Source organism: Habropoda laboriosa, unplaced genomic scaffold (assembly GCF_001263275.1).
Source record: "Habropoda laboriosa isolate 0110345459 unplaced genomic scaffold, ASM126327v1 scaffold72, whole genome shotgun sequence".
Taxonomy (NCBI): Eukaryota; Metazoa; Arthropoda; class Insecta; order Hymenoptera; family Apidae; genus Habropoda; species Habropoda laboriosa.
The window spans coordinates 79,993-95,983 of record NW_017100188.1 but is presented as its reverse complement, the minus strand read 5'-3'; the positions used below and the strand labels follow the sequence as shown (position 1 = coordinate 95,983).

General features: G+C 34.0%; 1 protein-coding gene across 1 annotated transcript; it reads right to left on the bottom strand.

The window, feature by feature from the left end:
• Window positions 1-4,359: 4,359 nt before the first annotated feature.
• LOC108579768 (synaptic vesicle glycoprotein 2C-like) lies at window positions 4,360-15,752 on the bottom strand. Its single transcript, XM_017943376.1, has 11 exons — window positions 15,578-15,752; window positions 12,930-12,980; window positions 11,795-11,956; window positions 9,915-10,077; window positions 9,705-9,826; window positions 9,257-9,495; window positions 8,649-8,975; window positions 8,310-8,451; window positions 7,596-7,755; window positions 5,407-5,534; window positions 4,360-4,859 (listed from the first exon to the last, which is right to left on the bottom strand). Exons 1-11 carry the CDS (start codon window positions 15,645-15,647, stop codon window positions 4,792-4,794), a joined length of 1,632 nt encoding a protein of 543 aa, XP_017798865.1. The 5' UTR covers window positions 15,648-15,752; the 3' UTR covers window positions 4,360-4,791.
• Between the last annotated feature and the right edge of the window lie 239 nt (window positions 15,753-15,991).

Here is a 15,991-nt window from a genome sequence, read left to right as displayed (position 1 = left end):
ATAGAAATTTTTAAAAAAATCTTTATTTTTTTTATTATAATTGAATGTGTGTTACCAGTATGTAAAGGGGTAATTTTCATGTTCCTTCTGAGTACGTTTCACTAGTATACCCACGATACGTATTATTTATATTATTATGAAAAACATATTTAATGACAAATATATTAGCCCGTAATTCACATTTATTCTATAAGTAAGTAATAAATTGGCTGTAAAAACAAAGGAAACTTTTAAACCCGGAAATAACCGGTTAAAGGATGAAAACAACACACAAACGGAACTCGTAAAAGTCACATATAACTGGTTAGGTAAAATTAGTTACCAAGGCAATCGTCGTATTGTTTTCCGATGTTGCGACGAACCACGTCGCTCGCTCGATCGATCGTTTGAAGAAGCTTCGTGTGCGGGAAGAGAAAAAGAAAAAGAGAATTTGTACCGAGCGAAGAAGTAATGATCGCGACGTGTATAAAACGAAACTAAGAGTGTAAATCGCGGATCGACACAGGGTAGACCAAGTAATTTTCCTTAAGTTCGTATATCGTGAGCGCGGCGTGTGTTGGCACGCGATCGAAGCCGTCGCGTCGGTGGATTTGCGCCAAATTTTCGATCGCCGTCCCAATATTTCCGTCATCGGTGCGACGCAGCCGCGATTATTATCAACGATCACGCTACTTCTTTATTTTCACCAGAATAGTAAATAACAAAAGGAGGGAATTAATTGCTTTCATTCGCGGGATTATTTACGGAGAGAGGTTAGGTGGATGGAAGGACACGGAGGATTTCCGGAAAATGGCCGCGGTCCAATTTCACAACGCAGATGGTGCCGAATGGCAACAATACTGAACAGATTAACAAATCGCGCGAAATATTGCTAAGAATACAAAGTATATTGTCCACGTGTAATTCATTTCGAATGAATGGAAGTGATATTAATGGCAAATATTCCTTGACACATCGTGGATTGATTGTACTGGATGGTATATGGTAGTGATTATTCTGGTGACGAAGTTTATTAGAGAAATGTGAAATAGAGGCATGTCATGGTAAATTACTGCTGAGATAAATTTTTGAAAATTCGAATGTTTAACGTGTAATTTAGATATGGATGATATGGTGTAATTTATAGTAATTGGATAATTTGTAATATAGATATATCCTACAATATCTAACAAACGTTTCCTGACTCAGATTGCAAAAAAAAAAAAACGTTCGATTTGCATACTGGAGTTTCTTTTAAGTGTAAAAAACTTTATACAAATATATTTGAATTAGTAAAAGTCTCTTCTACAGTCTTCCATTTCACCACGATAAACAATTAATCCCAAAAACTAGGAATTTTTATTACATACTGTACAACAGAATATACAAAAACTTGTGCAGTGTCTAGTGTGTTAATCCAATCTATAATTACATTAACAAAGTAACAAAATTTGTAAGCAATATTCGACTACCAGTAGTACATATATTAGTGTAAACAACAAAAAGTGCCAAGTATTATGTAGTGAAAAAAATTAAAAAAAAAAAAAAAAGAGATAAAAAAAAAAAAAAGAAGGATCGATCAACCAACTCGTGTGATTAGAGATAAAAAAAATTATTCTGATCGTGTGCAAGTCCAAAAGAAATCCTCATGTAGCGATCTCTTACCGATCTAAACACATTTACCCCGATCCTGGACTCCTGTCGATTGAGAAGTCTCTTCGATCTGCTCATTCGTAAGATTTCGATTCGTCCAAACTTATTACCGAATCAGAGTTTTTTCTTAAAATCGAACAACGATCGATAGGAATTTATTTCGATGAAATAAGTGGTGAAAATTCACCACTAGGGGGCAATGACAAGGGAATAATTCGCTGATGGACCGAGGTGTCGTCGCGACGCCTTAATTAGAATTGTAAGTCACGGCGAAGGACTATTTAATTTTGCCAGCCAAACGTCGTCGAATGAACTGAAGAACACGTGTACATTTGTATGTGTTAGTGTGTTTGTGTATGGAGACCACTCGATGAGGACGCTCGTTCTTCGTCTTATAGCTGAATCGAGGGCACGACAGTCTTGCCGCGCTAACACGAGACACTGCACACCGTCTCGATTCGTGTCTGGGATCGAGTCGATGCCCAATCGTGCTATAACGTGCGTTCTGCTCGGGTTAATATAGACGCGGGCGCTTTTCGCCTTGAGAGGGTGGGGAATTTTGTGACTGAGTGGCGTTTTCGTCCCGTGATAAGGAGAAACGTGAGGGGAGAGGATTTTCCTGCAAGTGGAGAAATTATTTGGGAGAATTTTTGGTTGAATTGTTAGGATTAAAAATTTGTTGCATTCCTTTTCCCCTTTGGATGTGTGACGAGGAGAGGATTTTCAGGCAATTGGAAAAATTATGTGGGAGAATTTTTGGTTGAATTTGTTAGGATTAACATATTTCGTGTAGTTTTTATATTTTGGACATGTGATAAGGAGAAACGCGAGGGAAGAGAATTTTCATATAAGAGGAGAAATTATTTGGGAGTATTTTTGTTGGATTGTTATGATTGAAAATTTGTTACATTTTGCTGTTTTGAACGTGTGACGAGGAGAGGATCTTCAGACGAGTGGAGAAATTATTTGGTAGAATTTTTGTTCGATTGTTACGATTAAAAGTTTGCTGCATTTTCATGGTGTATTTTAGAAGATTTCTTGTGGAAAATGTAAATAGTTTTGATACGAGAATTATTGGAGTAATTAAAAGGATTCTTGAATTTATAGGTACAGTGCATTTTATGAGATAAAAGGTATATTCTTTGATCGATACTATAGACATTACGTTATTCAAGAAAGCTCCAACCCTAGAGCAACTTCTCGTTCATGCTTTGACAGAATATTGAAGAGTACGTATTTACAAATTGATAAAAATAGAAGCACGCAATGTTTGGAAGGTGAACGCCGCGTGGAAAATTTATTTCATCTTTGGAGGACGATGCTGAAAACATCGTATACCTTGAACCCCAACATTTATTCTTAATGTCAAGCACGAAGAATTTGTACAGAGTCTTATTCGTCGTATCATTAGAAAATTCAATTAAAATAGAAGCTAAAAAGAATTTCTGTTTTTCATAATTCGGTAACCTTCAGACTTGGAAAATAAGTTTTCTACAAATTCTATAAATTTGACAAATTTCTTAAAGATAATTTGCTCGAAATGTAATGTTTAATGTTTTTCAACCGACAAGAAGATAATTTCGAGGTTAATGAAATGGATCGATTAATTCAATAAGAACAGAATTTTTATTGTCCTTCGATGGCCGTCGTATAAACAGTCTACAATATAAACAGTCTCGTACATACATACAATAGAAAAATAGAAGAATAAAACGCGACGATCGCATCTCCGTCACGTTTCAATTTCGCTTTATTTGTCGAGGCTGGTCGATCAGCTTCAACCTCCGTATTACCGTACACAAAATTGTAACTACGTGAACAATGGTCAGGAGATCGTCGCGATAATTGTTTAATTGAGCATTAACTTCCTTTCTGGCTTCTTCTTAACACGATTAAGTACTAAATATACATATATGTATTTATATATTAATCTATTTATTTCAAGCTCTTCTCGTTGCATACATCTACATTCTAATTTAACGAAACAGACAGAAAAGAGGAAAAAAAACAACGAAATGCATACTATTAAACTGTATTCTTCTTTTTGATATAACGAATGGATTGAAGTACAGAAAATTATAAAGATTCGAAAATAAGTAAGATCGAATTCTTAAATTTCTTAAACAAGTACGCAAAATCTTTTTATATCTCACTTTTGACGAATTTCATAGAATTTTAGAAATGTAGAAAAATACGTACTTTCGTTGTCGATAATCGGTGTCGAGTATTCCTGAAGATTCTGTGCGTCGCTCAATATAATTGCATGTATAACAGATTCTAATTAACACGTATACTCGGTGTACCAGAATTTTTGCCGAACTTCATTTACATTTTTTATAACAATTTTTGAATTATTTATTTATTCTGGTGGAAAGATTCTGAGACACCGTGTATAAGAGCAATAGCACCCTCTTCTTACAAGACGCATTCGATTAATTATACCACGCATCCTCTTAAAGAACTAATGCTCGCAATGTATATACAACAAAATGTACACAACGTTAATATCGACCGAGTTTAAATACGTGTTTCTGCATTAGTATGCGGAAAGTACACAGGCATTAGACTCTATGGTAATTAGAAGATCGTGCTTCTTTAATAATTCAATGAAAAGTTAAGAAAAAGAAAGAAAGTTCAAATACTGTAAATTGGAGAATATTTCCTCTGTAATTTTTAAAAGCAGAACGATTGTTCGAGTTGAAAATCTTGGAAGCATTTTGTGTTTAATAAGTACTTTTAATTGGAAGATTAGAAGATATGAAAAATTTCAGGTGAAATGAGTGAAATTTGAAAAGTGAAAAAATACTGTCAACTGTTTAACCCTTTGTATACAAAACTTTTCTACTGTACAGCAAAATTAGTAATTCCATGTTAGATTGAATATTTTCTTCTTCTTCTTATACATTCTTTTTGTGCAATCGAAAACTAGAGAGAAATTTTAATGAAATATTTCGTGCATTTTTATCTAATTTATTTAACTAAGAGATCCTCTAATTACTTCGAGCTCAATTAGATTCGTTTACGATGTATAAGTACCTACACGTTCCTCGCCTTCGAGTGAAATGCATTTACATTAGGCTAAAGTTTAGAATTCTTTTTCGAAACCTTTTGCTTTACTTCTCTCTGATATTCTCAATATTATATTAATCTGTACTTTCGTTAAGATTTCTCGATGTCTGCCTTCGCCGAGTTCCTCCCTGGGGTGAACAGAGCGAGCAAACCACTCACTGTAACACAGAAAATATATTTCTACTTAATTCATAAATGTTCGACGGAAAAATTTTTGAAGATTTTGGTGCAAGAAAAAATGAAGACTTTTCAAAAATCATTTTTCTTAATACTTTTATGTAAATATAAAGTTAATTAAAATAATATATTCAAGTTTTCTTTATATGTTTTCTCGTTGGAAAGTAACGCATTCTTCTTCAGTCGGTAAAATTTGAAAAAATTGAATGTCACCAATTTTCGCACCAAACTTTTAAAATCGTACACAGAAGTGACTGAGAGTAAAGTAAATTCGAATAATTTTATGAATCATCGTGACAAGTGAATTGTTAAATATCTTCGCGAGGATATTTACAAATGTTCAATTATACCAAAATTACAAGGAAATAATATCAGTTTGAACAGACTCTTAACAACTTCTATTAGATGAAACTATCGTGACGTTATCGCTATTCTAACACGATAAGCTACATCGTACCAAAACATCTACCATCAAGATAAGTCAAAAACCTAATGAAAAAACAGATAAGAAGAAATTTGTATACGTACAAAATAATTGAGCCGCCACGATCACGATTACCAATGTACAGTAATCGTCGATTAAGTATCCGATCATCAGTGTACCGCTAATTGCGCCTATTCGACTGATGAATGCGGACAAACCAGACGCCATTGCTCTGAGGAAAGAAAGAAAACATGAAAATTAAACGATCCAATGGACTTCGATCGAATTTTAAAGATTCTCCACTATTATTAAACGAAACAATTTGAAACTCTTGACAAGTTGATTTGTAATATAAAGGAGAGCTAAAAATTTTGGAAATTTCAGTGGAAACTTTTGCGTTCGAGATTTTTAAAATCGATATTTCTTTGTGATAATAACATTAACTGTGATTAATTCTGAAGATTAGACATTATAGTTGAGGTAATTTAAGGGAAAGGAACGTGAAATCTTGGAATCTTGGAAATTCCACGAAAAATAGAAATTCAAATTTAATATTTTAATAATAATATAACGATAGTATTGAATTAAAGATTTTTGGCTATAGTTAAAATAATTTGTGAGAAAAATGTGACGAATTCTATAAATTTCTATTTTACTATTCAACTACAGTAAATTCTCTACAAGTGTCAGTCAGTTTGGATTCTACAAGTGTCAGTACAGATGGTCCTACGCCTAGGCTGCGTCATTGCTGCGCCTATGTTATCTCGCTTGCTGTCAGTCAGGCGTGTAACGCTACACCAATTTTTTTTAACATGTTGGTGAGATTTTTCTGATGAAAATGATATCAAACACGATATAATTTGAACAACATTCACGCCAGACAGTGAACGTGTTAATAAGTAAATGTTGTTCAAATTATGTCGTGTTTCATGTCATTTTCATCAGAAAAATCTCATCAATATGTTAAGAAAAATTTCGGGATAAAAAAACGTAAAATTAAAAAAGTTGGTATTTAAATCGCTTGGTTGCCTCGACTCACGTTTCATCCTTATCTTTTATTCGCTGTCCTTGTCTACGTTCGGCAAACTACAAAGGCGGGCGCGAGTCTCGAAAACGTAATCCCTGACTCTACCAGTGTCAGGTTTAGGTTCCTTGCGGACTGACACTTGTGGAGAATTTACTGTATAATGATGTCAATGCGCTGATCGTGAAAATTTCGCAGGGTTAAAGATTTCAAGAATTATGCAATAAAGTAAAATTCTCTTTAATTATAGCTGAATTGACTCATAAAAAGAAGATTGATTAACTTTGGAAATTCCACTGGAAACGCATTTCTGTCGTGATAACAGATCTTGATACGGCCTTTCATCGATAATGACCCCTCCGTTACAATAACAGTACTAATAATATAACGGGACAAGAATTTTATCATGAACATTGAAAGGCTCAATCAAGAGGAATATTTCAAGATCAACAGAGATCCGTGTAAATGTTCGACCGTGGTAGAAGATAATCGGTTCGATTATAAATAACCAGTCAGCACATGGAGAAAATAAGCATTTTATTGCACGTGGATATTTATAACGATCGATAAAGAGACTCCGATAAGCTTCTGTTGACATACAGTACCTAATAAACGAGTGAGAAAATTTTGGGAGTGAAAAAACTCGTAGGAGGAATGATTCGTCGAATTTCTCTTCGTTCTCGAGTATGTATCTTAATCGAAAATACATGTTGAAATAAAAAACTTTCGTTTACGATCGAGATTAAACGATTTAAACATTACACCAGGTGAAATATATTACGCAGCTCATCTACTTAAAGCGATTTTATCGTTTCGTTGGCCATTTAACTCCTCGAAAGCGTCTCGTTACTATTTTTGTGAATTATATCAGCGGAAATACTGTTTTATTGACTACACAATGTTTGTTCCACCGTGATGGCCTTTTATTTATGGTCAGGGTAATCTGTTTTCTTTAAGAGAAGGGGAGATAGTGATGAAATTTTTCCGATAATTGAATTTAAATATTTGTTGTCCTTTACTAAAAAGAATTTAGGAACTTTTGATGAAATTCAAAGATTTTTGGAATAGAAATGGCACAGCTATTTTTTACTCAATTTTAGAATAGAAGAAATAAACTAATTTTTATTTAATTTTTAATAGGAAAGACAACGTTAATTTCGATTGAATTAGAAAATTTTCTGGAAAAATTTTAACTCAATTTTGCAATTGTGGGAAAATTAATGATAATTTCATTATCTTTTTTAACGGTTTATGGGTGAATGTAATTACCTTAAATGCGTTGGATAGAGATCAACTAAAAGGCAGTATACAACGCTTAGGCAAACGGATGTGACAGACTCATAGACGCATGAGAGTATCAAGTTTTGAGTGGACGTTTGCACCAGGAAGAGACAAGCCGTCACGATAGCGGGAATGAAGGCTGTTATCACTGAAACACCAGACAAAATTGTTCAATATTTCCCCAGAGACAATATTTTCTCCAGTAATAACAATTATCAATCATATCTTTCTCTCATTAATTTATTATCAATTTTTCAAAATTCTTTATCACTGTTTCTACTCTTTTCTTTAGATTTTCTTTCTTAATACAAATTTATAATTTATACATTGGTTACAAGGAACATGAAATAATTTTAATTTAATGAAATAATTTTTATTTAAAAAGAGTGAAATGTGATTAACCCTAGAGCGGTCTTCGGGTCTTTTTTGACCCACCGCCTTTTTTATATTTTTAGTCATTTTTGCTGTTATCAAGTTTACGTTCCTTAACGTTATTTTAAACGTTTATTGTCTAGGTTCATATGTCGCGTTAGAAACAAAAATTATTACACATAATGTCTTAGGTCCCTTTTCACCCAAAAGTCTTAAGTGTACAGTCAAAACGAAGAACGCACTAGGGTTAACATAATTAGGAAACTGAAGTAAAACGAATTGCAATTTTATAACGTTTGACGTTCTAAAAAGGAACTCTTTTTAACTCACCGAGGAAGAATTTGTATCCTAAATAATTAACTAGCAATGGCAATATTATGCCCGCAGGAATACACGAGGCTCCCAATATAAACGTATGCACGAACACGCTGGTTTGTACTTTCGAGTTGCAGCCGTATGGATCGTCTGAGTCCTGTAAAAATTTGGTAGATTAAGAACAATTTAACACTTATTACTAATCCCGATTTTTTCGTGTTTCATGCTTATGTAAATAAAAATTCTCCATGTAAGTGTTAACATTTTTTGAAACTCTCTATACATTAACAAAATTGAATAAAGAGAAAACCTAAAAGAAATTAGCTTGTTTCCATTCGATATGCGATCACTTACAATGGCCGTGGCATTTTTCACGCCCTTCAATGTGCACACGCTAGCCGTCTGATTAGGATACGCCTCCTGAAAGTCCGCATATCTATGAAACAGCTCTGGCAGCCACAATGTTAGCGTGTAATAAGAGGACGTGACGAAACAGGCGATCAAACAGACGACGATCGTTCTGCAGAGAAACGGTGGCCTCAGTATCATCATGGTCTTCGTGTATATATCTTTTATCATCACTTGAAAGGACCTCTCCGTCACTTCCGCTCCATCTCTGGTGTGCATTATTCGATGCACCAAATCGTTCAGATTATTATTCCCGCAGTTTCGAAGTTTCGTCTGAAAATATTTTTCGTTAAACATTTGTAATTAATCCAAGTGAACGAAATTCAAATAATCAAAATATTTCAGAACCCTATTATTAATCCATTCGTAATTTCATTTTGTTTATTCTAGACAATTTCATGTTTTTGAAATTTAACACTGTTTCATAATAATAAAAGAAATAGGTGTTTGTATAGGCTGTCGAATTTGAAAATAGACTTTTCCCGTTATCAAAGATATTGTTTTTTATCCTTTAAAGCTTAGAGAATAGTAATTGCCGGAAGGTGATTACTCACTATATATTCTTTTGGAGGTTCTCCGCTATTTTCTGAGTACATTCTCATCAGAACGTCGAGCATTTCGACGTTATGCCCGCTTTCAGCTAGATACTTAGGCGTTTCAGGGAAGAATAACAGCCACGTTCCGGTCAACAGGGCTGGAAGTGAACATATGAAGACGAAAAGGTTCCACGAGTGTAAAAAGAAACTGCCACTCTGGATGTTCACGTGCAGTGGAATAATGATCCAACCGACTCCTGTAATTTTTCAAATAACACATTACATTAAACAACTTCCATTAACTTAAAGCAATTAATTTATGGAAAAAAAGATAAAAACACAAACGAGGGAAAATATTGAAGATGCAGAAAATAAAAAGAAATTCATCTACTCTTGTCTCACGAAAATTAAAAGTATCATTTCTATGAATAAATATTTCGATTGATTTTGTTTCCTTAATACCCACCTGCCAGAATGATCATTCCGACCACCCAAGCCATTTCCATCCACGACAGCATTTTATCACGATACTTGGTCGGCTGAAATTCACCCAGATACATAAAAACGACCGCCGACTGTCCATTCATACTAAAAGAATATACATTTTCCATAGTAAAAAAATAATTTACCTCGAAAGAATATTCGATATTGGTTGAAATGAAATCATTATACTAACGCTGCACCGCTTAGAAATTTCAAAAACAAGAATACCCAATAGAGAGGTACCATTGACGCCAGTAATTCTGAGACACCGTGTAGAAACAGCGCCGTCAGTAAGGATATCCTGCGTCCTTTGATGGCCGCGTAACAGCCCCAGATATAAGAACCGGCTAACATGCCTATTTGAAAAAATCCATAAAATCGCTGATAATTATTGATGATATAATTTCTTCTTTTCTGATCTTAATAATTTTGTAATAAGTGTTTAAGTTTGCTTCGTATTTACTAAGTTATTCTAATATTCACCGGCGCGAGTGTATAAGCATAGAATATTTACACGTGGAAAACAAGTCGAACCTCTTGCGAAATAATGCATTGGAATCTTGACATTTAAGATGCTCGCTTGTAATCGCTAGTAAATCGTATGGATGTTGTATACAACGTAAAATGTATCTAACAGTCATATCTGCATGTTTCATTATTCATCTGATGATCATAATTCTAAATTTTTTACAACCTGAAGCAATTTATTTAACAGTTTAGAAATGTTAAGGGAGAGAATAGTCGTGTCCTGACGTAATATTATATGTACTTTCAAGGTTTGATTATTCGAGTGGTGTCGTCTGTTCGATTGCAATATGTATTTAATCGTGTCCCTCGTTGCAGCTTTCATGCATACGTTAGGTGTTGCACAATTGGTGGGGACACGTGTTCAATTAATTAATTGAACATTTAATATATTTTTATTTCAATAATAATTTTTTCAATTAATACAGTACCTGTCGTTATAAAGAGCAGAGAATAATATGAAAAAGAAAATAAACGTAGGAGAAAAGCGGATTAAAGTTGCAAATAACACGTTTATTAAATAGTTAATGCAAAAGAAAGTCTGCTTCGTTTCAAGTCTTGTGAAAGTGTCGCGGAAGTAAAAATCCAATAAAATCCAATTACGTTCAAGTTCGACTTTCGAAATGAAATTATTGATAAAATTGAAACCATATATGGACACTGTAACGGTATAAATGTACGTCCCTGTTTTTGGCACAGCGCGATTCATCTAATTTATGTCGCATTTCGTTTAAAGTGCACCGATGCAGAAGAATTTTCCTCTGGCCTTTCTTTATCCAAGCAGGTGAAAAGAATTACCATTTATGCAATTAGCATACCATGGAAAAATGAACAACAATGAACGTGAATATTTGATGAAATATTCATGATAAAATATTTCACGTTGTTTGATATTTGATATTGATTCGAGGAGAAAATATTTGATGTATGACTATGAGTTAGGGTTGTTGAGTTTCGAGTAAGGAAAGTCGAGAATGTTTATATAAGTGGAAAATAATTAGCAATTTCACGAGGATCTTTATGTAATTCGAAAGGAACGTGGTTCGTTGTCCTGTCTTGCAAAATACATACTGCGTGTAGTTAGCATAATAGTAGAAGTTAGTATGATTCAGGGGCGTGTACAAGCCATAGTAAGGCACGCGAGAAATTCGAATTCCTCTGGTAAGTTCTACAGAATATTCACCGCGATGTTTGTAAGACATATTCACTTAAGATACATAAAATGATACGTTATAATTTTCAACTTACTTTTCTCTATAAAATATTTCAAAAAATATTTTTATCAAGAACCGTATAATACAAAAGAAGTTTATATCATTTTACGATATGAATTAAAATGGCGTCAAATATGGCACCACATATTAAATTATTCAATCTCAAATTTTAGCTTAAAATGAATGAAAAAAAAAAAAAAATTGTAACGGATAAAATAAAAGTCGAGAAGTTTTATACATATGTTATTTTAAATAAGAGTTTATTAGTGTTCAAAAAGGAAGGTGATCAATGAACGTAATTAATTAATTAAGACGCTGATTAGCGGAGTGTTACCTAGCATAGGGGCGGCACTCAGGCGCCCCTTGTCCACCGTGGTCATCTGGAAGTCGCATGCTGCAGAAGGCAGTACAAATCCAATGCTTGTTATACTGAACGCCACGTTCATGAAGATCAGACTGCAGATGGCCATAACCTTAAGGTTAAACTTGCCAAATCCTGTGGAAAGATTCCAACAGTGGAAAGTTAGAATTCTTCGTGGCTTATTTATTTGAAATCTGCGCATGACTTTTCTGCAGATTTATGTGAACGAAAGATAAAAAATTAACTTAGAGATGAAGTAATTCAATTTAAATAGATATGGATATATTTTGAATTAAAAAATTGATAAATCAGTAGAATTGTGCTGATAAAGACATTCAAAAGCAATTGTTATAATTTCACTTGAAAATTTTTCAAGAAAAACTTTCCGAATTTGTGAATAATTTTAAAACTTGCTTAGAGCCTCCAATGATTGATTTCTTCATTTAATACTTGTTTTTCTTTTTCGTAAATTCGGTATGTTTAACGTTTCGTTATTTCCTTTTTTATACACGCTATTAAGGTATGATACCGTTAAAATAAATTTTTGAAAATAGTCTGAAGATCACACTTATGTACTTGAGAGAAACATAAAGATACTATTTATGTACCACGTTAATCTTTCAATCACTCCAGACGATTATATCCACGGAGTTTAATTACTCCAGCCAAATGTATTCGTATCTTCTTCTCGGCTACCGTAACTCCTCTGTGCCAATATTCGAGTCAACAGATCATGTTACTGTACTTGAAACAAGAGTTCTGTGCAATTGAAAAGTTAGACGCAGAATGTTTTCGCAGAATTCTGTGTAAATCTAACACTAATTCTCTCTCTCTCTTAAGTTTAGAAAAATTTAGGAAATTTATTTTACAATTTTCAAAGTACTCGTTGTCAAAATCAGCAGTTCTACTAACTCCAGGAACAAATCATCTTCGGTCTAATCAAATTCTCATTTCTTCGGAAACTAACCCCAATTTCTCAAAAAAGTGCAAATTAAAATCCCTCTGTATAAAAAATTTCATGGAAGATTTGTAAAACATCATAAAGAAGAAAAAAAGGAAGAATCAGTTCATCTCTCTGTGCAATGATCCATCAAAACACGAGGAATACCTGTTTGGTCGACGGCATCTTGCGCGACGCTTTCCGCCGTTTGCTTGGTGCCTGCGGAACAAACAAGAAAATAACGCGGTTAGTCGTAAAAAGGAAAAAAGAAGAGAACCAGAGTAGAAAGACAGGCGGTGGGAAAACAAGAGGGAACAAGACAGAAAGAGCGTATAGGCTGACGTGAAAGTCAGCCCCGCGCCACCTCGGGATGCAGACGTTCGCGTTCCAAGAATAAAAACGTTCCTCGAACGCGTCTTCAACGATTCAACAAAAGCGAACGAACCGCCGTCTCTCTCGAAGCTTTTCTTTCTTATAAATTGTTCCACTCGACACACCGTGTGTGTACTTCAACCTGCTACCAGTTTACGCCGCTTTCGACGTGTTTCTTTGTTCTTTGTGAAACACCTTTGACTCATCAGCTGACTATTCACCTCTCTGGTTTTGTTATCGATGCGTTGAAATTTCATCGAGAATTTTCCTTATAATTTTAATCAAATAGCTGATCGCCTTTGTCTTATCAAATGACATATGTATCTTATTTGTCATTTCTTCAGAAACTTCCCTGATGTCGCAAAATGTGCAAATTAAAATTCCTCCTAGTTCTCCTGTTTCTTCTTCCTTTCTTTCCATTTTTCTAGTGTACAATATTTTTGTTGTTTTTTCAGCTTTTACGTGCTTATTTTCACCTCGATAAATGTATCAATATTTAACCATTTTTTTCTTCAAGTTAATTCAAGTTCTTCGAGATTGTTCGTTTAGGCTATTTATATGACCAGGTGTTTAGCATAGTAGAAATTTTCATTAGATTAAATAGGATATATTTTTCACTAGATTTTCCCGTAGAAATGAAATATAGAAAGAATATAGTGAGTATAGTGCCGGTGAAACGATGCCGTAACAAAGACCTATTTAATTAACCCGTTGCCTCACATCGAGTCACATACACTCCTATATATGTATCTTCTTGTAGTTCTTCCAAACTTTAACCCTTTCATCCTATGTCTATCACAATTCAGTATAGTCATTTATAAAATAAAAGTTATTTCAATTTCTCAAGTAATTGTTGTATAAAATAAATGCTATTTCAATTTCTCAACTAATTGCTGATACAAAATAAATTCCTCGAACAATTATCAATATAATAATTTTGACATAAATGGTGCATATGCGTACTCACGAGAATAGTACAATTATTCAGAAATAATTGGAGTTTATTTAAAAATCAAAAGTAATATTTCAAAATAATTATAGTGTAATGCAAACGTATGAGATATTAATTTAAATTGAATAAAAATTGAACAAATTAAACAAAATGTAGCAAAAAGTTCAATAATGCAATGAGAATGCTTTATGCTAACCATTAACACCATTATGTTTCGTATTAACTCTCGTATTAACACTTTAGGCTAATCCTGCCTCCCATGACACTTTCTATTGCAATTTTTAATTCATAATTCATAATACATAATTCATAGCATTCTGACTGAAGTGCAATGATACAATTTAATTACTACTGAATATTGATGCTTTCGAACGTCACTGTGTGTCACTTAAATTCACACAACTATTGTCCTTCACATGTGTTTCATATTAATCGATTGTAAGATCGAATAGATCGATTCGAATTACGGAACAGAGAGCAAGATTCTGAGAATAATGAAACGTCACATTACACGAAGGTCACTCGTGCAGTTATCATTCTTGTTCACCATGAACACATGTTTCTTGTATGAAAAATATCGTACTTAGTGTTGTTCCCGTCGAAGAACATAAGTGAAATATAAAACAGGAAAACGCAAGCGAACAGAAACGGCGAAAAAATAAAAAGTACACTGCGTAGGTATGAATAATTGATAAAATAGAAATAAGAATGCAACGATAAGAAAGTGAACGCGTGGAAGTATTATCGTTTGCGTGTAAATGCATAAAAATAGAGTTAAATGTAAGAAAGGAACGAAAGTGCGAACGCGAAAATACACTGGCCGCGTCGAAATGTTATTTTATCGATGAGCAAATAAAGAATAATCGAAAAAAGAAACACACTGAGCACGAAGTGACAATTATTAACGTATTGCTAATTATTTTTCACTATATTATTCACAGTAAACGACATTTCATTTCCACGTGCAATTTTAGAAAAATTTCATTTCTCAGTTACTATCAGACGATACGTATAAAAAAAAAAAAACACTGTTTCAAATTTCCTATGCTATTAGTCCTCGTCAGACAGAATTCTTCTTCGCCAATCTTTCTAGAAATATTTACTCAAGTGTGGACACGTTCGATCGATAACGCGTTAGGAAGCAGAAACGAAGAAAAATTAAGGTATTATACATTGAATACTTGGGAGTTATTATTAAAATTGACACGAAACAAAAGAGAGAGAAAATTAGAATAAAAGAACATACTGGACAGATAAATAGAAGTATTTTTATTCAGTTAGAAATGCAACAAAACAGAGACGCACTGTAAACGCTAAAAATTTGCAATTAAAATGAAGAAATTCAATTAAATTAATTGACGAAAATAAAGACAGAGAGAAGGAGAGAAGAATAGAAAAAGGTACACTGGACACATAGTAGATATATCCTCACTTATCTCATAAAAATAAAGAACAGTATGTACAAATGCACTGGAGACGCGAAAAATGTTACCTTGCAACCTGGAGACAGCATCCGAGACTAGCGTTTTTTTTCTCTCGAATCGAGCGATATCGCCCGACATCGCGAACTAAGGCATCGTTGCGCCGTCGCTGATCGACGATCGCTGATGCACGACACACTAAACGCAACGTGTCTCGCTCGCCACGAGATCGACCGATCGACTGCGCCTCCCTCCCGATCTGCACGAGACAATAAACTTGCTCCCTCTGGCATCTGGCTACTCTGGCTTATCTCTCTCTCTCTCTCTCACTAGCTTTGCTTGATTAATGCAAACCTCTTATCGCGCTACGATAGTAAACGAATACATAGTTGGAACGATGTAGAGTGCCTCTCATAATCGGTTCTTGTCTTTTACTCTCTCGAAGGAGTCTAGTGGTTACGATGATTTTAATCATTCGAATTATC

Bases quoted from the DNA above. Each gene is read 5' to 3' on its own strand.
- LOC108579768 (XM_017943376.1), bottom strand. From the start codon at position 15,647: ATGTCGGGCGATATCGCTCGATTCGAGAGAAAAAAAACGCTAGTCTCG. The intron at 12,981-15,577 runs GTAACATTTTTC...TTTGTTCCGCAG, and splicing joins TGCTGTCTCCAGGTTGCAAG to GCACCAAGCAAACGGCGGAA. The intron at 9,496-9,704 runs GTGGGTATTAAG...GAAAAATTACAG, and splicing joins CGGAATGATCATTCTGGCAG to GAGTCGGTTGGATCATTATT.